Raw genomic sequence first — 23,259 nt, forward strand, 5'->3', positions numbered from 1 at the left:
TCCCTGCTGTAGCTATCTGGGAATCTCCTATGAAGAGCCCCTAAAACTAAAGAATAGTAGGTTAGGAAGTACTGAAGTAATGTGCACCAAGTAGGATGGTATTTTGGGTAATTGTTCTTAACTAAGGGAGACTTCTACCTCATAGTGGCATTTGGCGGTGTTTGGACATTTTTGGTTATCACACCTGTTGAGAAAGGTGCTGGTGGCATCAATTGGTGTTAAACATCTTACAATGCGCAGGACAATCCCTCCACAATAAAGAATTATCCAGCCCTAACTGTAAATAGTGTCAATGTTGAGAAACCCTGCAGAAGATGGTTTAACTAATTTTCAGTATAAACCAAGGTATTGGTGTGTTAACTGATTTAAAAAAAAATTAATGTTTTAAATAATCTGTGGAAGGAAAGAAAAAAAATCTATGTACTTTATTTAGCAACTCTATTTGTATGGTTCCTATTAATTTGCTTTCTTACCATGGCTTCTCAAATCATAGTTGCAATTAAAAATAAAACCAGAGAAAAAGAACCTTTTAAAATGCAGAATTTTTCTTAACCATTTTCAATTTTTTTGTTATCCTACATATGTCACTTAGATGATAAATTAACCAGCATTTATTAAAAATTGTTGGTTTTCTTCAATATTCTTTGGCTTGACAGCTGATAGTAGCCATGACTATAAATGTGACTCTTCCAGATATCTGATGTAAACTTTATGGAATAATTTTCATCTATATGGTGGACCAGCATCCATTTAGAAAAATCAGTTAAATGTATAAAATTGATTAAAACAATGTGACAGGTATCCATAAGCTAGATATTTTCTAGAAGATACCAGACATCAAACATCAGATATTTTAATAGTCTGCCAGTTAAGCCATCAAGAAATTTAAATTTTACTTACCACATAGACTTGGCATTTATTATACACCTGGAACTAAGTGGTTAGATCTTTTTTGATTAGAGGAACCTTTATGATTTCAGTTTAAAAGAAAATAAATTTTTTTTCTCATGGTTGTTATTTCCTCTTAGGTTTGCTTTCCTTTCTTCATCTACAAAGTATTGGTATTACAAGTGTTTTCCTGGTCATAAAATCATCTTGTATGTTGAATATAGTGAAGTATTAGTATAGTGTGTTCCTCTGGTTTCATATACATATATATGTGTGTGTGTGTGTGTATATATATATATATATATACACACACACACACACATATACACATATATATGTATATATGTGTGTGTGTGTGTGTGTATATATATATATATATATATATATATATATATATTATGTATAATGTGGACCATATATGTAGTTTAAAATTTTGTAGTTGCCCATTAAAACAAGTGAAAAGAAACAGGTGAAATTGATTTTAATAATATATTTTTACCCAGTATATCCAAATGTTATCATTTTAACATCTTTTAATACAAAATGTATTAATGGGATGCTTTACCTTTTTTTTTTTTTTTTACTAAGTTCAAAATTTGATGTGTATTTTACGCTTAGAGGACATCTCAATTTGTGCTGGTTACATTTGAAGTGCTCAATAGCCACATGTAGCTGGTGGAAATACAGTATGAGCAACCACATATGAACTCTACAAGTTTTCTGCAAAAAATATTTTATTTGATTTTCTTCAAATGCTGCCTTTTATAGCAGATTCCACAAATGAAATGGGCAGCTGGGCTCTGTTCCAAATACAGCATACCTTAAACAGAACACTTTGTTTCCAGTTTCCTTATCTGTAAGATATAATAGATGATGGAAATGTAATAGAAGCTGCCTTATTGGGTTCGTGAAGATTCAATGTGTTAATACATATAAAACACTTAGAAAAGTACCTGGCATATTCTAAATATGCAATGAATGTTGGTTATTATATTTTTCTCTCCTGATTCTTAGACAGAAGTACGCATAATCAAAGTCAGCAGGAGTAATGGAAGCTTGCAAGCTTTATAATGCCTAAAAACACTGAAGTAGTTAAAATAAATGTTAGATATAAGAATTTTGGGGCAGTGGCCGGTTAGCTCAGTTGGTTAGAGGGTGCTCTTAGCAACAAGGTTGCCGGTTCCATCCCCACATGGGTCCCTGTGAGTTGCGCCCCCTGGAACTAGATTGAAACAACTTGATTTGGAGCTGATGGGTCCTGGTAAAACACACTTGAAAGATAAAAGTTTACAAAAATTTTTGAGGGGACATATTTGAGTTTGTGTGAGTATTAATAATTTTCGTAATCATGCTTTCATTCCATACCCCCAAAATATTAATATTGAATGCTTTAATTTAAACAAAATATTATTTTAATATTGAATAAGATTTGTTTTAAATTGAATATTTATTAAATGCTTTCATTGTAAAAGGCACTCTACTGAGAACGTTTATATAAAGTGGCTTATGCAGTCTTTACCATAACACTACTAATAGGGTAGTAATACTAACCTAATTTTAAAGATGTGGAAACTGAAGCTCAGAAAAGCTTTAGTCAAGGTCATAGCCCACAAACTGGAGGTAGACAGTAGTAGCATTGGTTGGGTGCCTGCCATCTGCTCATCACTGTGCTGAGCACTTAATTCTTATTAACTCATTTAATCCTTACAGCAACTCTATGAAGTAGGTATATTATTATAATATAATCCCTATTCTGCAGATAATGTTAGTAAAAATAGCAATAATAATGTAGCTAAAATTTGTACTGCACTTACTCCGTGTGCCAGGTTTTGTTATATGTACTTTAGGTATCATATCATAGGTAATACACACAGCAATGCTGTGAGGTAGGTGGTAGTATTATTTCCATTTTATAGATTAGGAAGTTGAGGCAGAGAGGTTAAGCATTTGGCCCAGAGTTATATAAGCAGCACTTGGCTGAGCTGGAATCCAGACCCAGGGAGTCTGAGTTAAGAATCCACACTCGTAACACTTTGTTGCATATCACTTCTGTTCAGTGACATAGAATTTTGAATTTTTATCCAAAAATAATGGAAAATTAATTTAAAACTCATTTCTGACATTTCCTAGCAAATTATATCTTACAATTTATAGATTACATTAAGATGTGAAAGATAAACGTGTCTCAGTTTTGGGATCTTTGACATATGATAAAGACAGTCTCCTATATTATGAGTTATTGTGAAGCTCAAGGTTGGTAATAAAGGGGAAATTCTTTTGAAAAAAGGGAAACAAATATAAACATGTGATGATATTATATGCTGAATTAGTGCCTATTTTGGCTTGAAAGATTTACGTACATGTTTTGTTAATGTCTTTATATAATAAAATATTACTTTCTAGTCAGTTTTAGAAAAGATTTCTTTTAATATAAATGAAGCTAATTTAAAAAGAAGCCTGTTTCCTTTTTTTTTTTAATTTGGGTTAATCTATTGTAAAAGTTTGAATTTATTTTTAGAGAGTGGCTCAAGCTGATGATCATTATTAGAATGTTGCATGGAAGAGTAATCTTACTTTTTACGTAGTGTTTTACTTCAAGAATAACAAGCTCAGATTAAGGGAAATATCCCTATTCATTTAATATTCTCATTTCCCCTACTCTTTGTGCATAAATACTTTATCTCTAAAAATGAAAGGGAAGACAACAGAAAATATTTTCTTTCTGTTGAATATTTTGTATCATTAAAAAAAGTCAGCATTTTTATAGGCCCCATTCATGTTGGCCATGAACACTAACATGTCAGATCTGCTGATAGATAGTTAGCTGACCCTTGCTTTTTCTTTTTAGCAAATGATGCTTTTTAGGTGGACATACTAATTAACGGTTAAATGGTAATATCCTAATGTAGAGATTGGAGAAGAGCAGAGGGAGGAGTAGCTCTCTCCTTTGGGGCTGCAGGCCAGTTGTTGCATTGAAGAAGCAACTGTGATTATCAAAGTGCTGTAATGCCGCTGTAAACTTGTCATGGCATTCTGGTGGCCATAGCGCACAGCTTACCTGCAGAATTTTGGAGAAAATGATTTTGAATTTTCAGTTTGGTTGGATACATTTTTACTTTAAACAAGTTGTTCATGGTTGTATGCAGTTTTTGTCTCAGTTAAACCTGATATGAGTACAAGTAGGATGATACCAGTGGATATATTTTAATAGAGAATCAGTAGAATACTATTTTATGGAAAACATTTTTAAAATTGTTATAACTTTCTTAAAGTTTCATAAAGTGTAAAATTTTAGTTTTTTAAAGTTTGTTCATCCCTCCCACTTTGATCATCCTCTGCAAAATGAGGCTTCTGTATTCACTTTCAGGATCAGGATCAGGATCAGGAGAAGGAAAGCTAAGGGGTAGAGAGAATTTAGGGAACATTTATTACATAAGGGGACTTGGAAAGTCCTTTTCAGTATTCTAAAATGAGCATAATGGAGGCTATAGAAATTTTGTTGATACCACTGAGTTTGAAATCTTCAGATAGAAAGTCTTGTCCTTACCACCTTTTACATACCAGAAGTATTAAAGCATTTTTCTGATTTATGCTTATAATCCCTGGAATGACTTAAATACATAATATGTGACCTTTAGAAAAGATAACTGTGAACTTAAATTGCAAGCAGAATGTAGCAGATTAAAAAATTCTCATTATTAATCTTAATCCCTCAATACATAAATGATGTTTATTAAAATATTTAAATTAGTCTTATTGGATTTGTGAAAATGAAATATATTCAGTATAGAATTAGGTGGTATTAGAGTTGTCAGTTTTAATAATTTGTCATTTTTAGTAATCAGTGAAATGATTTTAGTAATTAGTGAAAAATGGTTGGTTATATATGGTAATTGTTTGCCAATGTAAATATTAAACTTAGCAAAAATTCACACCTGTAGTTCTGAGAGATTGCAAGTTAAAATATCAACTGTATACTTTTCTGCTTAAAAAGTAAATAGCAAGCAGGATTTTAAAATTTGTTGCTGTGAAACAGAACAAAGCTATAGCTGTAAGATGAAAAAAATGACAGTCTATTTTTTAAACAGAAAAAGGCTAGAATTCTTCATTATTAGATATACAGTATCAACATAATCGATCTAGCAGCATTATATTTGAGCAGAAAACACACTTAAACTTGAGGCCATACACTACCCTGTGTGAGTGAAACATCTTTCATATAGTCCTAAGATGAAATTACCCTTGAATGAATAGCATCTTCATTTATCTTCAAACCTTTTCTGTGCTTTTAGTGAGTCTACTCTTTCAACATTCTACAACAAGAATTACATTATACCATTATACCAGAGTACTTCTGCAGTGTGAAATAGATTGGTTTGGAAAATGAACCTGGCTTTGCTATAAATTACATTCCCAGGTATAAAGGAATTTGTTATTTTGTTTAAAATAGTCACAAATATAATTAAGGTCTTAATTTATGTTAAACTACAAATATGGCTATTACTTTAACTGGATTAGGTACTTAATCTGTCACTTCAAGAATGATACCTAACACTTTTCATTTGTAACCTTAGATACATTATTTCAATTACAGGGTCTGTAGCTGTTTGATATAAAAATGAATTATTTTGTAGATAGATTTGTTCATGGTTTTTAATTTTAAAACATGCCTCTTCAGTAAGGTGGAAAATAATCATTCAATTGTTGTCAGATATTCCTTTGTGTCTTGGTAAAACAAGATACGAATTAAAATTCAGAACCATTTTCATTTTGTGTCCTGAAAATGGCATTGCATGCTTTAGAATAGTCCTTAGTGAATCCTTATATAAAATATTTCAAATTTAATTATGAAATGAATAAAAGCTTTTTCTTAAAGAAGAAAACCTGAGGTCTGACTGAAAATGGATTATTTCCTATCTAGAATTTGGATAACTTTGTTAATGTGATTTACATACATTTAGAAGCTTTATTTATGACCCCTTAAATTTCACAATATGAATCAGTATAAAGCATCTAATCTTTTAAAAACTTTTATTACAGACAATTCCTGAAAATTTTGAATTATTTTTATATTTTTATTGGGAAGCAATGTTAATTTTCTTGCTTAAGGGCAATTAAAGAGTATTGTTATGTATTTTACTTGTAAGACAAATGTTCATTTTTCTTTTGGAATAAAGAAAAGGAAAGAAGATAGTGCTGCACATTGGTAAATGATTCAATACTGAATTAACATTAGTTTATTAAAATGAAGTGAATACATTTTATATCCCTGCCATCTACTATTTAGCTTACCCTAAGAATTAAAAAAAATATTTTTGTCATTGTTATTTTTCTCAGTTGGGAATATTTATTTCATCTGTAAATAATCAAACTTTAAAGCTTTCATTATAGGACCTCAGAAAAATAGTTTCCTTTCTTTATTCCCAGGTTGTTCATTGAGTGCCAGCCACATGACTGGTATTGCATTAGGTTTTTTTTGGGTTACAAGAATTATTCTTTCTGTGCCTTTGCCTATTTTATAACTCTTTTACATAATTTTGACCCTACAATTTTTATTTGTATTTATTCTAACAGGGAAACTTGTATTTTTTCCTATTCTGGTTATCTTTTTTTGTTGCTTTCTTTCCGAACGTGTTGTTTTCCTACAGCTGTCAGATGTTGATGTATCTAAAACTGAGTGAAATATTCCAGGAGTAGTTTTCAAGTGAGAGTTATATTAAGGAAGGTTCTATTCTCTGATGTGACCTGTCTTCATATGTGCTCGCAATAGCATTTCATGTTTATGGTAACAAATTTGCTCTATTTAAAGCTTTCTATGCTTATTGAATTGTTTCTGATGATTTCTGCATAGCTATTTTTTTAAGTAGAATTCTTATTATTGTTTTCTAAAACATCTTGTTTATTGATATTTGTAACTTTATTGGCTTTTAATAAAAAAACCTCTGAATTTAACAGGAGTTATATCTAATCTTTTTTTATAAGGTAATGTCTTTTTTTTTTTTTTTTTAAGATTTTTTTGGGGAAAGGGAACAGGACTTTATTGGGGAACAGTGTATACTTCCAGGAGTTTTTTCCAAGTCAAGTTGTCCTTTCAATCTTAGTCGTGGAGGGTGCCATTCAGCTTCAAGTTGTTGTCCCTTCAGTCTTAGTTGTGGAGGGTGCAGCTCAGCTCCAGATCCAGTTGCTGTTGCTAGTTGCAGGGGGCGCAGCCCACCATCCCTTGCAGGAGTCAAACCGGCAACCTTGTGGTTGAGAGGACGTGCTCCAACCAACTGAGCCATCCGGGAGCTCAGCGGCAGCTCAGCTCAAGGTGCCCTGTTCAATCTTAGTTGCAGAGGGCGCTGCCCACCATCCCTTGCAGGACGTGAGGAATTGAACTGGCAACCTTGTGGTTGAGAGCTCACTGGCCCATGTGGGAATCGAACCGGCAGCCTTCGGAGTTAAGAGCATGGAACTCTAACCGCCTGAGCCACCGGGCCGGCCCTATATCTAACTTTTTAAAGCAGTGAGCTTTGGTCCCATTAAATAACAATGCTAATTTTTGTTGTAGTTTACTAGTTTTATATGAACTTAGGTATGTTTGTATTTATTATTATGAGTATCAGTATCCATTTAAGCAACTTCTTACATCTGTATTCTGTTAGGATCCTTCAGGTTCTGCCAGGGCACTTAACCAGTGACAGTTAAGGATTGGGACTGTGCTAATGGTTTGTCCAGTCATAAGAGTGATACGGCTTACGAGTCAGCCACAGAAAGTCAGTTGCTCTAAAGGATGGTAAGGATAACATCTCAATGAGGCTTCATCTTCCCTGTGCAAATGTAGTGACTAGGGCAGGCCTGTTATTGGCTAACGATGTTTCCTTTCAACTGGTGTTGAGCTCTTTTTACCATTTTCTGAATTGAGTATTTTTAACTACCCTTTTAAAATATATATCACAATTAAAACAAAGGATATTTGATATTTTAAAGGTAGATTCTACCTTGCTTTGTCAGGAATCGTCATATTTATTGTTTTCTGTAAAAGAAATGGATGACTTTTTGGCTTTAAATTTAATTTCATTGATTACCCCCCTACCCCCAGATTTCTTTCTGGAATATAGTACACTTCTCCATGAAAAGACTTGAAGAAACTAGATATGCATAATATTTGAGATGTTTTGTTTGATTTGCTCACTAATGTTATTCTGCTTTTGTACTTATGTTAATTATAAGACTTGAGTGTTTATTTTAAATCTCCTGAAGATTGGGCCATAGTTGCTGAGATTTTAAAGGACTCCTGCTGACAGTGGCTCCTTCACGTAAATTTTCAGAAGATAATACTGCTCTAGTTGGATGGCTTTCTTAGCTTTCTGAAGCTTCTTATTTTAACCATGACTTTTCATTTGGTGGGCTGTAGATGCAGGAGATAGAAATGACCAAAAATAAAAACTGTCCTTGATTGTGTTTTTATTCTGTATAATATCTGTAGCTCTACCCATTTCTAACACCTTGATATTACATACCTGCAGGAAAGTGTTGGCAAAGATGATATTGATTTGTACATATTTCTGTCACTTGTGTCCACAGAAGAGTCCACAGAAGACTAGGCTTCTTAAAGTTTCAAGAGAACCTGCTTGTCTGCTTTTAAATATTGTACCTTAGCAACTCCAGGCCTTTGAAAAGAGAGCAGAGTTGCCTGCTATTCATTTCCTTTCAGAAGTCTAACAGAAGTGACAACTAGAGAAGAACCCTAAAGACTCCTGCATCCCCCTCCTCCTACCAAAACATGCTCAGCCTACATTTTTTCCTATTTGGGTAAATTGGCAGTTCCATCATTCTGGTTGTTTATGTCAGAAACTTTGAGTCATGTTTGAAGTCTCTTTCTTATATGGATATATCCAGTTATCAGCAAATCCTTTTGGCTGTACCTTAAAAATATAGCCAGAATCCAACTTCTTAACCATCTCTAGCACTCCTAACTCTGGTTGAGGCCATTATCAATTCTTGCAAAATTCTCCTAACTAGTTTTCCTTCCTCCACTCTTCTGCTCTCTACAACCTAATCTCTGTAGAGTTGTTTGTAATCCTTTAAAATGTCAGTCAGATTCCAGCAATCCTCAGCTCAACACCTTCTCGTGGTTGTTCATCTTATTCAAAGCAACAGTCAGAATCCTTACAATTATCTGTAAGTCCAGCATGATCTCCTGGTTGTCTCTCTGATCTCATCTCATGTCTTAACCACTCACTTCCTTTCTCCCCCACATCACACTGGTCCTATTGCTATTCCTCAAACACGCCAGTTTAAGCACAAGACTGCTTCATACCTTTGAACTTGGACAGCTCTTCTCTTAGCTATTTCTCTGATTTAAAACTTCTCAATGAATGTTATTTCTAAAGAATTTAGAGTCAAAATGTATAATCCTTTTATATTTACTTTTTCCTTTCTCATAATAGCAATTGGTGACATATTGTACATCCGTTTTCGTTTGGTGTTAGGAATTTTAGAGTGAAATTTGCTACTCATGTTAATGGACATTGAGTTGTTCCCAATATTTGATTATTATAGCTCAAGCTGCTATGAACATCCTTGTACATGTATGTTAGTGACTATATGCCTTATTTCTTTTTGGTATATTTCTAGGAGTGGAATTGTTGGCTGATAGAGTAGGCATATGCTTAGTAGTAGATATTACCAAACAGTTTCAAAGTGTATGGATTGATTGATTTACACTCCTTCCAGCAATGTGTGAGAGGCTTAGCACCAAAAAATACCCCAAAAATAAAGTCCACTGTTCCACTCTTAACCCACCCCAAATCCTGATACCCACAGACAACTACTTTGAATCCTTTTAGCTATATTATTTCCCACGGTATTTATCTCTATTTTTAGGTAAGATGCTTGTGTTGGCCTTTCATTTTTGAATATTACATATACCTATTGAATTCCATTATGAAATTAAGCAGTACAGCTTTCCTCCCCCTCTCCTTCTCTATCTTCCCAATAGTTCTCTCACTTTTTTGGCTAAATTAATATTCAGAGTTTACACTATAATAATTAGAATGTAAACATTGATCCCAGCTTCTTTGTTCAGTGTACTATGAACATATTCTTTCTATACGATTTTTTTTCCTGTTGGGTAAATAATTGCTTTATTTAATTCATTTGGGTAGTTTTTCTCTCTTGAACTCTTTGTACTATAATACTCCTCACAAAGGTCAAACACATCAGGTCCTTTTTTTCTTTTTCTCTTGGATATACTACCTCCGAAGCCCCCTTCTACTTTAGTTGGAGCAATTCCTTTCTGGCTTCAGAGCTATTTTCTTATGCTCGTCATTATCCAAGGAATTCTTTTTGCTTTTCTTTTATGTTCAATCCCCTATTTTCTGAGTCCCCTATATTCTTCATTAGCTTGCCTACTGAGAAAGAATACATGGGAAATAACATTTTAGAGACCTTGCTTGAATGTTACTATTTTTATTCTATCTCCACACTTGACTAATACCTTGGCCATGTGTAGAATTTTAGGTTGGTAAGACTTTTCCTTAGAATTTTGAAGACCTTGTGTTATCATCTAGCCTTTAGAGTTGCTGTTGAGTCATTCATTGTCATCTGTTTGCTCAGTTCTTTGTTTGTTTCTTTCCCCCCTTCCCCTCTCCCTTCTTCTCCCCTCCTCTTTTCTCTGCCTGGATCAGATTCCTTACCCTGTCTGTACCTGTTATCTTTAAATATTATACCTACTTCATAGGATAAAGCTATTAATTATTTAAGTACCTTGCATTTAGTAAGTGCTCAATAAGTACTAGCCATTATAATTTTTTTTTGATGTATTCTGCTCTCTGCATTTTCTGTTTCCTCCCAATTCCTGTGTGTGTGTGTGTGTGGGGGGGGGGGTTGGCTCTATATGTTTGAGGATTTCCTCAAATATCTATTTATCTCTGCTAATAATTTATATTTAAGAGTGAAGTCCTACAAAGCTGATGGGGAGAAGAGGGGCTTTTGACATGTGGGCATCACTTAGACCAATTGCACAGTGAGCTGCCATTTTTGTTGGGCACTATCCCATCCCACCCCACTTCCACCCCCAGTAAAACCATCAGTATTTGTAGGCCTTTTCTGCAAAGAGATATCCAGGAAGGACTTAATTTGGCTGCCAGTGTTTGGAAGCTGAGAGGGAGAGTGGTGCTGTAGGTCTCTTCAGTCAGTGTGTTTACTGTCCTTTCACCTCTTTTCCATGTGACCCCCATACCCATCCATGGTGTCCCCTGTTGTGCTTGAGTCTGGAGTCAGGAGGCTTTCTGGTTGGGTTTCTCCAAAGACTGAACCTTTGTGTCCTGCCAGATTGCGGGCAGGTCAGCTGTCTGATGTTTACACAGACTTTCAACCAATCCTCGTATTTTTATTCCTTTATTTCACTTCAGCCTTCTGTGGTACTTGGTTCTTCCAATTTTGGAATACTCCTAGTTCTGTGATAGGAATATATTGATTTTGTCCTCCCCATGTTCTTAGGTTTCAGCTTCCTCGACCCTGCTGCATCGGCTTTCCATCTTACAAAAATGGGTTGACCTCGGTGGTCTACTTTGGTCTCTCTCCCATTCTTTGTGTCTGGGTTTATACATTTTCTGTTTCTTCACTTACTTTTTTTGAAGGGTCACAGAGATAAATGTGTAAGTCAGTACTTCATATTTAACTAGTTATCTGTGATCTGGTCTGGTATTACTTTTTCCCCCCCTTTTAGGAAACAAAAAATATACCGACACCCCACCCTTCAGTGATTTTTTTTTTTTTTTTTTTAAACATTGAAAATTTAATTTTCAGCCATGCTGAGCGGAGCGCCTGCCGGGAGCCGGGTGGGAGCAGAGCCCGAGGCCCGCGAGCGGGGAGATGCTGACGATGATGGCGTGGGCCCCGCGCCCCCAGCGGGCGGCCGTGGAGGAGGCGTGCCAGGAGCTCTCCGTCCAGCGCTGCGTCATCTGCAGCTTCGTGAGCGATCGGGCCGCCACATTCCCGCGGCGTGCTGGGTGTGGGCTTTGGGAGATCGACCCCCTGCACTCGGTCCAGTTTTCAAAACACGAGGCTCCGCACACTGCAAGGACCGAGTGCTGAACTCAGATGAACTCCATGAGCTGTGCGAAGGTCTGAAGCCGAACCACAGGAATAAATATGACTCGGTGCTCATGGTTACACGAGTGACAAGTTCTTCCTGGCCGTGGTGGTGGACAGCATGCGGGACCTGAAGCGGCACAACTCCCGCTGGGTGTACACGTGTGTGAGCCGGTGATGGGTGACGCAGGAACCGGCGAAAGCTCTGCCTGTGTTCCACAGGAGCTCCTTGTTTACAAAGAACAGGTGGTGCTCGTTGCAGACATTGTTAACTCCCATCCAGTTCTAGGCGGAGATACCGAGTGGCAGAAAGACCCACACAAGGAAGAAGCGTCAGCGGTGAGCACGTTCTGCACTCGAGGGGCCCCGCCACCGTGGCCATCACCAGCTCTGCCCGGCCCGGCCCTGCCCACGGGCCAGTGACTACCTGCTTCTGCGTGGGAGCCAGAGGATTCAGCGCCCCAACGGCCCTGGTGCTGGAGCGCATCCACGTGACATGGCACAAGATGGACGCCGTCTTGGTGGGCACCTTCGTGGGACCTCTTCACTGCCATGTGCCTCGGCGTGGACACACAAGCACCCCAACAATCTCAAAGTGGGAGAAGACCATGTTAGCCGTGCACCGTGATCTTCAGCAGAGCCTGAGGTGTGTGGAGGCCCAGGCTGGGGGAGGACAGAAGCCCAGCCCGGCCTCGCTGCAGCTCTGGGTGGGCCGGAGCAGAAGGAACAGCTGGTCCGCCAGGTCACGGTGCCCTGCGGGTCTCCTGTGCCCACCTCCTGACGCACAGCGAGCGTGTCAGTATCTCCCTCTTTGTACTGGTGAAAAATGTAACGTCTGCCTTAGAGCTGTGACTGAAACTTGATACATATTTTTTCTTTTGTGAGTATCTAGTATCACTTGGTCTTTAGTGTGACAATGTGCTGGTTGTGCACATTTTTAAAAATAACAAAAGTGATCACAAATTTGTAATTTGGAAACCAGCTCCCTCTCCTCCCTCAAAAGACTCCTGGAAAACCAGCTCTGTGGTCACCATCTCAAGGGCATCCTGGCAGTCTGGGGGTGGGGGTGGTGGGGAGATGTGGTGGGGGGCTGCTGCCTCCTGAGAGTCACATCAGCTCCCACTGCGTGGGCTGCATCTGAGGTATCTCCTGTGTACCTGTGTCTCAGAGTGAGTTCCATGTTGACCATTTGCAACCTAATGAATTACAGCAATACCGGTTACTGTCATTTTGACCTTTCCCTCTTTGTTCCTGCTTCAGGGTTTTTGTTTCTTACTTTGCTATTCCGTAGATCCCTGGGCATTTCAGATATCCTGCTTTTGTTTCAGCATATGGACGGGTTAATGCCCGCTGGCCCAGACAACACGTAGGCCTGCATAGTCACTTTGATGGGGACCTTTCTAGGACCCCAAAAATTCAGGTCAGTCTGCAAATCTCATAAGTATCAGTGGGACCGCCCTGTAACCCCACAAGTATTTCTAGGGACCTGCTGAGCGATGTGTAGGGAGGCCAGTAAAGGGAAGGCTGGTGCAAGCCAAGGGTGCCTATGGGAAGATACCATGTTGGGCTCCTTTTGGAAAACTCACCTAGTTTATGGTACAATTAAGCACTGTGTGTTTGCCACCTGCTGCTGGTGACAAATGCTTCATGCCACGGAGTTAGTGTACAGACAGGTACAGAGGGCAGAGGTGGGCTCCCACCTCCACTGTTGGCACATTTCACCCCTTGGCCCTGACACAAGTCCAAGTTGTCCACTGCCAGCATGACCCCCCTCGGCCCTACTTGCCCAGAATTTTGGGGTCCCCCAGGCATGACTGCAGATAGGCAGTCCCATCCCATCCTAAAGAGTCAACCGGCCTTGATCTCAGCAAACCCCCCCCCCCCCCCCCGGGGCTGCAAAGGTTTACCTTTGCTGGTAGCCAGCAGCCTGGAGGGGACAAAGAGACTGTAGGACATGGGGGCCCAGATGTGGCCCCTGGGAAAGCAGACTCTGAGGGCAGCCCTTGTCCCCAACCCATGGCTCCGTGCTCACAAGCAGGCCCCCTCCCAGAGCCTGTAAAGCTCCTCAGTAGCGCATTCTTCATGTTGTTGAAAATGCCCTAAAAAGAAGAGATGCCACTCGCTGTTGAACTCGCTGCACCGTTCTGCTTGTTTTTCTTCCCCACTCTGCTCACTTCTTGAATATCTTAACTCACATGTGTACAGCTCCCAGCGGCCTGTGCAGAGTTGGGGCATCTGTGCCCCTGCTTTGTTTCCTGGTTCCAAGGACCAGGCTTCTCTCAGCCCTGGGACAGAGCTGGCTTGCTGGTCCCTGCAGTGGCCACTGGACCAGGAGGAAGAGGAAGGTGTGACCTACAGCCTGGCAGCCTCCCCAACAGGGTGAGAACATAGGGATGAGCCAAAGTCACCCAGGGCTGTGGGCCTGCACAGTGCCTTTAATGGGACATACTGCCACTGCCCAGTAGAGCTGGGGAGGTGGGCAGCGAGAAAAGCTTTTTCTTTTTTTCTTTTCAAAATTTTAATATTGAGAGTCAGTGTAGACTGGGGAAAGAACCTAAATGTATCTGTCTTCCCGAGACGGTGAAAGCCCACCCAGAAATTACAGTTTTGGGTGTTGGGCCTATTCCGTGTGTACAGTGAACTTGAAGGGAAATGCACTCCACCAACACTTCGATTCTTGGTTCTTTAGTTTTAGTTCAGAGACTTGGCCCCACTTTAGGTTTAATTCTTTGTTTTGACTTTCCATAGTTTAGTAACATGCAAAATGATGATGATAATTTATGTTAACATAGGAGATGTATTGGCCCTGAACCTCCTGTTGGTTGTCAGAGTGCAGATTTCAGTACTTTCTAGTTTTTCAACCTCTTGAAGACCTTAAAGATGAATTAACACTTTAAAAAGAAGAATTTATTCAGTGTGTTGAAATTACATCAAGCTTATTAAATTTCAGGGTCTCAAGTCAGGTGCGAGGTATTATGTTCTGTGTGCATGTGTGCACGTGTGTGTGTGTGTGTGTCTGAAAAAGCACCTACCGTGTCATGCTTAACTGAGGGATAGGGCTTAGATGAGTTATCCTAAGTGTCGTTATTATAATTAGAACGACAGGTGTTTTGGATTTACATAAGAATTAAAACATAAAGATTGCTTTTCTTTGAAAGAATTGAAAGTAAAATGTATTTTTGGTTGTTGTATCATGCCTGTTTTAGAGTATTTGTGGTGCTGATATGAGATTGAAAATTAATGTGAAATGTGAAAATACTATTTTGGAACCTCAGAGATTTTCTTCCATCCTACGAGAGAGGAGAAATACTGTTTGAGTCAAAACCTGGTTTGGTTTTAGAGTTTTTATATTCTTGAAGGCAGTCATGGTATGCTTTGTTTCACATTTTTAAAGTCTGGATGAAAATACTGTGTTTGTAACATCAGATTTCTTAGCGAACTACAGATTAATTCAGAAAATTTCTTTTGAATCAGAGATAAAAAGTAATTATAGTAAATGCTGTGAAATTAATCTTTGGCTATATCAGCTGACAAATTAGTTATTCATGGGTTCTATTTGTGGGCTTTTTATTTTGTTTCATCCATCTGTCTGTTCTTTTACCAATACCACAGTGTTTTGATTACGATAGCTTTATAGTAAATCTTAAAGTTGGGTAGTGTCAGTCCGTCAACTTTGTTCTTCTCCTTCGGTATTGTGTTGGTTATTCTGGATCTTTTGCCTCTTTATATAAACTTTAGAATCAGTAGGTCAATATCTATAAAGCAACTGGCTGGGTTTTTGATTGGGATTGCATTGATTCTCTAGACCAAGGTGGGGTGAACCAGCATCTTGACAATATTGAACAGGGAGTATCTCTTCATTTATTTAGTTCTTCTTTCTTTTAGTTCTGCAAATATCTTTCATCAGAGTTTTGCAGTTTTGTAGTCTTCGTATAGACCTTGTACTATTTTCTTAGATTCATATCTAAGTATTTCATTTTTGGGGGATGTTAATGTATATGGTATTGTTTTTAATTTTAAATCTATTTGTTTATTGTTGGTGTATAGAAAAGGAATTTACTTTTGTATATTTAAAAAGAAATTAATCTTTGGCTAACCAGAATTATGCTAATCAGTTGAGGTCTGTGGTAAGTTGAGTGTTGTTAAATTGGACAAAATTAAGTCAGTTATTTTTAGTAAAGAAGTGAAAAAATTAGCAGGACTGGAAGTATGGCGTTGATTGCAGAAATTACAATTTTGCTTAATCTTTCTTAGTGAAATACAGCTTTTTGAAATATTGATTCGTACAGTTGCCACTATGCATGTAGTTTTACAAAATACAGTATACCATATTTACTATTTTTTATGGTATTATTACTAACTAACAACTGGATATGAGTCAGACTTTTGAGAAGATATATTAAGCAGTTTATTTTCCCGAGGGCCTCGATTCCCTCTTGGTCCCTCGTTCTCAGCAGTTGGTTTTTCCCGTTTCTCACAGAATGTGAACATGCCCTCATTTTCGTGACCTTCTCCCTTATTAAATTGCAGTTATCGCCACTGATGCCAACCACCCCTTGCATTACAGTGGAAAAAGTGTCCTATTTCCTGACAAAAACAGATCTCCACCTGTGCTCTTATTCCATTCCTTTTGACCTTCTCATGACTCTCGTGTGTTAGTTGTTGGTCAGGTATTGTACCTATTTCTTGTCATTTCAGCCTATTTCCACTTTTTTTTTTTTAAATTTATGTTTTAACAAGCTCAACTTTTCTGTATCACCAGTATAGATATATATGTAATAGAACGGAGTTGACCTTTCTAATCCCTTCATCATCTTCTTGAAAGAGCTGTTTAAATTTAATCTAATTTTCCCCTTCCTAGCAAACTGTTTTAACAAGCCTTCCACATGATTTTGATGCATGACAAACTGAAGTTTGAGAACCACGATCCTTGTCTATATTTACAGGTCAATCTAGAAGCTCACTATTATCACTATAAATCTGGAGTGCTGGTTATAGTATTTAGAGGACTGTTAGTGTACACTTACATAGACACAGAGAAGTCAACTTTTGGTTGGGTGAGTCGGTGCTTAAACTTAGCAACAGTAATTGTTGGTGAATTAGTTAGGGTTAATTTTATCTCTGACAAAAACCCCAAAATATGAGTGACTTAAGAATATAGGAATTTATTTCTTTTTCTTAGAAGTATGGGCAATCCGGCTTTGCTGACTACATGGTTATCAAAGACCTAATTAGGCTGCTCTGCTCTTGTTGCTCTATCATCTCCAACACGGAGCATCTGCTTCATGGCTTAGTTTGGCCTCTGTGGCTGTGGTCACTGTTTTCACATTCTTTCTAATCAGCAAGAAGGAGAAAAAGTTCCTCTTACAGAAACTTCCCAGCAGTTGCCCAGAACTTTAAAGTCCCATTGGCCAGAATTTAGACATTGGCCACACCCAATTGTAAGGGATCCTGGGAAATAAAGTTCTTATTTCAGGCAGCCATGTGTGAAGATAAAATTCATGGGTCCTACCACTGTAGAGAAAGAGGAGAACATACTGTGTGGGGGGTTGACTAGCAGCCTCTGTCACAGTAAACTCTGGGAACTTTGTTTGGCTCAGTCACTAAACATTGACTGCTTATTGTAAGTAGTGCACCATCTCATGCTAGCTGTGGAAAAATGAGGGCGATGAGGATTGGGGCAGAATTACAAAAAATTAAAACCTATTCCTAAGATACTACATTTACTTGGGGACATCAGAGCAATGCAGGAATCAGAGGGTGTTTAAGTAGAGAGGGATCAGACTCATGTAGGGTTTCTTTTTAGAGAAGCATTCCTGGAAGACAGATTTGAAGAAGAGAATTGACACACTTTTAGGTAAAATGAGTACTTTGTACAAGATAATAATCACTGTTTATTATTCATACTATGTAACAAGAGTCTTAAGACTGATTTCCAATGTAGAACTAAGGAAGGAATTATAATAGGCAATCTTAGGAGAAATCTTTATTGGGTAGGGCAGGCTGTTCTATTCATAATCTTAATATATAATAAGTAATAGTTTTGTTATGTATTAATTTATCTCAGCTGACATTTGACTGCTGTTTATAGTAGTTCTCTCAGTTTTAAGAGGTAAAAGTTTGTTTTTTAGTTTGTATGTGGTAATTAGAGCCATTGTAACCTATGACTTCCCCCAATTGAATAATTTTATAGAAAGAAGACAGGGAAATTTAGTGAGTGGAGAAAAAGAAACCTACATGTCATAGGAGAGAGAACAAGGTCAGCTTTGAGTGTTACAGAAGATAGTGGAGAGAACCAGTTAGAAGGCATATAGGTTTGGCAAAGTGTTTACTGATGTCTTAAAAACATTTAAAAATGAATTCATATATATAATCTATACAGTTTTGTATTTTTTCACTTAATATTGTGATATGGACATTTTCCTGTCATAAAAAATTCTTTAAAAGTTTGATTTTTAAAAATTGGATAGCATTCCATGGTTGGAATTTACCATAAATAATTTACCCATTTCCTATTATTAGATATTTAAGTTGCTTATTTTTTGTTACTATAAACAAAGTGAAAATAAACAATTGTGGTTTTAAGAAGTGAATTAGCATAAAATCTACATTAGGATATTTAGTATTATTGGAGAGAACTTTGAAGTAGCAGAAATAACATTTTGAGAGTTTTCCCCTAAGACAAGAAAGATGATGATGCTGTAAAGAGTAGTGGAGTTAAGCAATACCTTACAAAATTTGGACTTTACTCATCTCTTAAAGAAAATTAAAGCAATATATAGTATCGCTGACTTACATAAACTAATACAGTAAAATAAATGTGCGTAATTTACATTTCCTCCCTTAAATGTATATAAATGCTTTAAGTTTCAAACATTTACTGGTGTCTAAGTCATATTGATTTTTTTAGTAGTGAAATAACATTTTATTTTTGTTTGGAATACAGCTCTTTCACTTTAAATTCATTGATTCCTTTCCAATAAAGTGTTCCTATATACACTATTAAGAAATTTTTAAACAGTTGTGTTCAAATATGCATATACTTTCTCTAGGCTCACTATATACTTCTCTTGATTTACAGGCTTTTTTGCAAATGTGTAATTTGCCTATCAAAGTGGTTTGTAGGGCAAATGCAGAATATATGTCTCCATCTGGTAAGTGTTTTTCTTTCTAATTTTTTTCTTTGTTAATATTCTTCATTGATAAAATTGCAGTCCTAGTTCAGTTTATATCTAGATTTTAAAATGCCTATTTTTTGGTTTTCCCTTTGAAGAATTTCCCCAGGTTTTATAAAGTAACAAGTGCAAACTTGACATCGTGGGTGGTCATGATTGTTCATTTCAGCTCTGTGGTCAGAGATGGTTACTGGAAAGTTATGGGAATATTTTAAATAGTAAATATTAAGAAAACACATAATCTCAGATTTCCCCAGTCTTACTTACATAGGACTGTTTTCTCAGAAAACAAATTTTAATATTAATGAATCTATTTGTTATTAAACAGACTTCTCTAAATTATATTCTCCCATTATAAAGATGAAAGAGAGATTGTGGAATAATTAACTTGTCATAGATCTTAAAGTCATCTCTGAATGCTTTTGGTTTCTAATTTTTTTTGTTTTACTTTAACAGTTTTTAGGATACTTTTTATTAAGTTTATAGCCTTTCTGCTATTTTTTAAATCAGTATTGCTTTTCTGTGTATCATATATTAGTAAAATGCAGTTTTAAATAAATACAGTTCAGATAATTTTTAATATAAAAAATACAGTGCCACAAAGCTAATACATAAATGTTAAATAGAATTGATATGGATTATTATAACTATGGTTTTGCTGGAGCAATAACACAAAATCATTCCTTTATGAATAAATTCAGTGACTATAACTGATTGTCATAAGTGTGTTACTTTGCTTTTACGGAGGCATTTATCCATTTCTTCATTATAATAACTTGTGGTAAACGTTTTTTTCCATCTTAAGTCCTTAAGGGTGGTAATAATTGTCAAAAGCTGTGAAGACACCCTCTCCAAACATGCTGAAAATTCTATATGAATACATCAACATTTATAGATTTATGAATGTATATTTTAAAACATTTCCATAAAAGAATTTCTAGATTTATAAACATAGACATATTTTAGATTCTTGAAGACCACTAATTGACTCATTTTGTGTTAATTTTATATATAGGTTTTATAAATTTTACACAATTCTGGTGAAATGAATTATATTGGGTTCTGTCTTTTTCCTCTGTGTAGTCATACAAAAAGAGTATAGATATACATATAAAAAGGTTAGTAATCATATACTGAAGTTGATATCTTTGGCAAATGAAGAGAAGTCATATCCATGTTTCCTAAAATGACTGTACTTAGTATACTCTAGGTAGATATCTATCTACTGTTTATAGACTCTATGAAAGACAAACAGATAAATATTATAGACTACAATAATACATACCTACCATATTATTGTATTGTACCATACAATAATACATTCATAGGAATCTCCTATAGGTAGATGAAAATGATACTTTCTATTAAGATATTTAAGTTTCATCATATCTCTAGTATTCTCTTTCATCATATTATTTAGGGTGATCAGGGGAATGTGTTCCATTTTATTTGGTTGTTTGATCTTTTGGAAGATTTTTAAAACAGAGAGCATTTAAGAAACTTTTACTCTAATTCTTCTGTGACTTTGTCACATATTAACAATTTCTTTGGGAAATTTTACTTCTCTTCTTGGAGTCCCCATGACTTCATCTGTAATATGAGATGGTTGGATTGGATGACATCCAAGGTCCTTTCGAATAGTCTCAGAATATGCGTACTTGCTTGGCAAAATCTTCTTGCTTTCTTTGGAAATAAAAGTTCTAAAAATGATTATTCTGCCTGAAGTGAGAAACAGTGCCCTCAGTTCTCTTTTATAACCTTTGGTTGGTGCGAGAGAATAACTGTCTTTCTTTGCTTTTGCCTGATACCTGCCATAATAAGGATATAACATTAGGTCCACTCTGAGTCAGGCAAGTGACAGAAAACATTATTCACTTTTAATTTGTTGCCTTGATTTTTCTATATCTATTTATATTTAGAGATATTTAAGTACTCAGACTACCCAAACTGCTTCCCTGTTTCAGACTCTACAGTGCTCAAAGTATTTTTAAGAAAAGAAATAAAACGAAATCTCTTCCTTCCAAGAACTCCAAACTGGTTATTGAAAATGAGAAATATAGTATACTCTGCTCTCAAAAATGTTACACCCCAGAAATACCCTTCGGTCTGGGCATTCATTCACAACTAGTTTTCATTCTCAGATCATTTTGTCTCAGAAGACCTGCACTATTTCTATCAGTATTGTAGTTACAAGGATTTTATCCCAAGTTAAAAACAATATGACCTAACGACCCAGATAAGAAATTCTTTTTTGCAAGATTTATAAAGTAGTAGAAGAAAGGAATACAGAATTCAGTGTTTCTATATTGGTAACATGGAAATGTCTTCTAAATACATCTATTGAGTGGTTGTGTTCCAAAAGGCCTGCCTTTCCTTTGTAATGTGTTAGCCTATGGATGCAGATGAAGCTTTTGTTGGTGCTGTGCACCTCATCCATTACCCTCAGGCTGACTGAGCCGCAGAGGAGTGAATCTATTGAAAAGGACCATGAAGAAGCCTGCTGTTAGTGTGAACTCTGTTTGAACTAGGTCTGACAGCAAGTTTTCATCCTTTAGGTTTTGGGGTAAACTTTATTGTTATTTGGAGACTGTTTTGTTTTCATTATCTCTGATGATCTCATCAACTATTTTTATATGAAATAATTACTTTTTTAATGTGGCATTTATTTAGAGAAACTAGTTTTTATAAGCATCCTACTTGGTTTGTTTTCTCCCCACATGTGTTGGGATCATACTTTCTATTATAATTCATAAACTAACATACTTTCAAAGATTGCTAATTCTCTTAATTCCTGATATTTTTGAGTCAGACATGTATTAATCCACCAATATGTACTTAAAATATTGACTTTAATGGGTATCTGCAACTTAAAAGTAGAAGATGTAAAGGTCTCCTTTAATGTAGTGTAAAGTACAGATTGACTCATTGTACTCTGAAGAGAAAGCCTAGTTAAATTTCTTTGAACCATGAACCAATGTCTGGGCTTGGTTTGTGTAATTTGAATTTTTGAGTTTGAGTATTAACTGTTATATAGTGATTTTACTAGTGTTAGCTCTGAAAAGGGAATATTATGATCTGTTATTATATACAAGTGAGAACTCTAGAAACGAATCGCCTTTTTCTTTTTTAAAATCAGTAATCAGTGTTTAAAAATTTATAGAATTTAACATATACATTTAACTATAATTTTCAAAAGGTATAGTGTTATGAAATTTTGTATTAATAAAGCATATCCTAGTTTTGTGTTAATTTCCTTTTTTATTAGCACAAACTTTAATTTACTGAAAGTATTTTCACACATTTTTTTTTTCCCCTCAACAGGTAAAGTACCTTTTATTCATGTAGGAAATCAAGTAGTATCAGAACTTGGTCCAATAGTCCAATTCGTTAAAGCTAAGGTAATAAAAAAGATACTAAATGCATTTGATCACAGTTATTCTTAAATATGTCATTCATCATTCTTTAGCATGTCTTAAGATTTACATTGATTGTAATCTAGTTTTATAAAATACCAATATAAACTACTGGAGAAATATTTTTTAAATGTAAGTTTTTTTCTCATAATGTAAATCAATGTAAAAGAGGTAATTAGATCTTTCCACAATAACACATAATTTTCTGACTTGATGCTTATAAGAATTCTGGTCATAAATAAAAACTGTTAAGTTGTTATTAATGTAAAATATCAAGTGAACATTTGAGAAGAGAGATATGATATGTTTAAAAGTTGAATGTATTAATTTATCCATTTGAATTATTCATTTAAATTTTAATAGTTATCGAAGGACAACCTCCATTAACATTTTTGGGAACATACTTCCAGACTTTTCCTTTTGCATATATTGAAAAATATGGCCTATACTATTATTAGTTATTTTGCAGCTCGCCTTTTAAAATCATCACTGTGTTTGGAAATCATTCCATGTTAATGACTATACATACATACATATACAAGTGTTTATGTATGCATTGTCCTTTTAAAGTCTCGTATAATATTCTGTTATATGGATGTATTATAATTTATTTACTTAAGTCTTTACTGATGCACACTTAAGTTGTTGCCAATTTTTTGCTGTTATGGAGTGCTAAGATAAATATTCTTGTACATATACCTTTG

At 36.0% G+C, this 23,259-nt stretch overlaps 1 protein-coding gene across 6 annotated transcripts in view; it reads left to right on the top strand.

Annotated features, from left to right (window-relative positions):
• MTX2 (metaxin 2) overlaps window positions 1–23,259 on the top strand; it is a 56,542-nt gene that overhangs the window by 25,664 nt on the left and 7,619 nt on the right. Inside the window, exons 4-7 of one of the 6 annotated variants that reach the window (XM_074338394.1) lie at window positions 11,683–12,847; window positions 14,173–14,346; window positions 19,049–19,121; window positions 22,464–22,540. In XM_074338394.1, the coding sequence (XP_074194495.1) occupies window positions 19,061–19,121; window positions 22,464–22,540 (138 nt within the window). In that variant the 5' untranslated portion in view covers window positions 11,683–12,847; window positions 14,173–14,346; window positions 19,049–19,060. The remainder of the gene's footprint in view (window positions 1–11,682; window positions 12,848–14,172; window positions 14,347–19,048; window positions 19,122–22,463; window positions 22,541–23,259) is intronic. The other 5 variants (XM_074338399.1, XM_074338391.1, XM_074338403.1 and 2 more) reach the window with 5 other exon arrangements.

Source organism: Rhinolophus sinicus, linkage group LG01, assembly GCF_036562045.2.
Source record: "Rhinolophus sinicus isolate RSC01 linkage group LG01, ASM3656204v1, whole genome shotgun sequence".
Classification (NCBI taxonomy): Eukaryota; Metazoa; Chordata; class Mammalia; order Chiroptera; family Rhinolophidae; genus Rhinolophus; species Rhinolophus sinicus.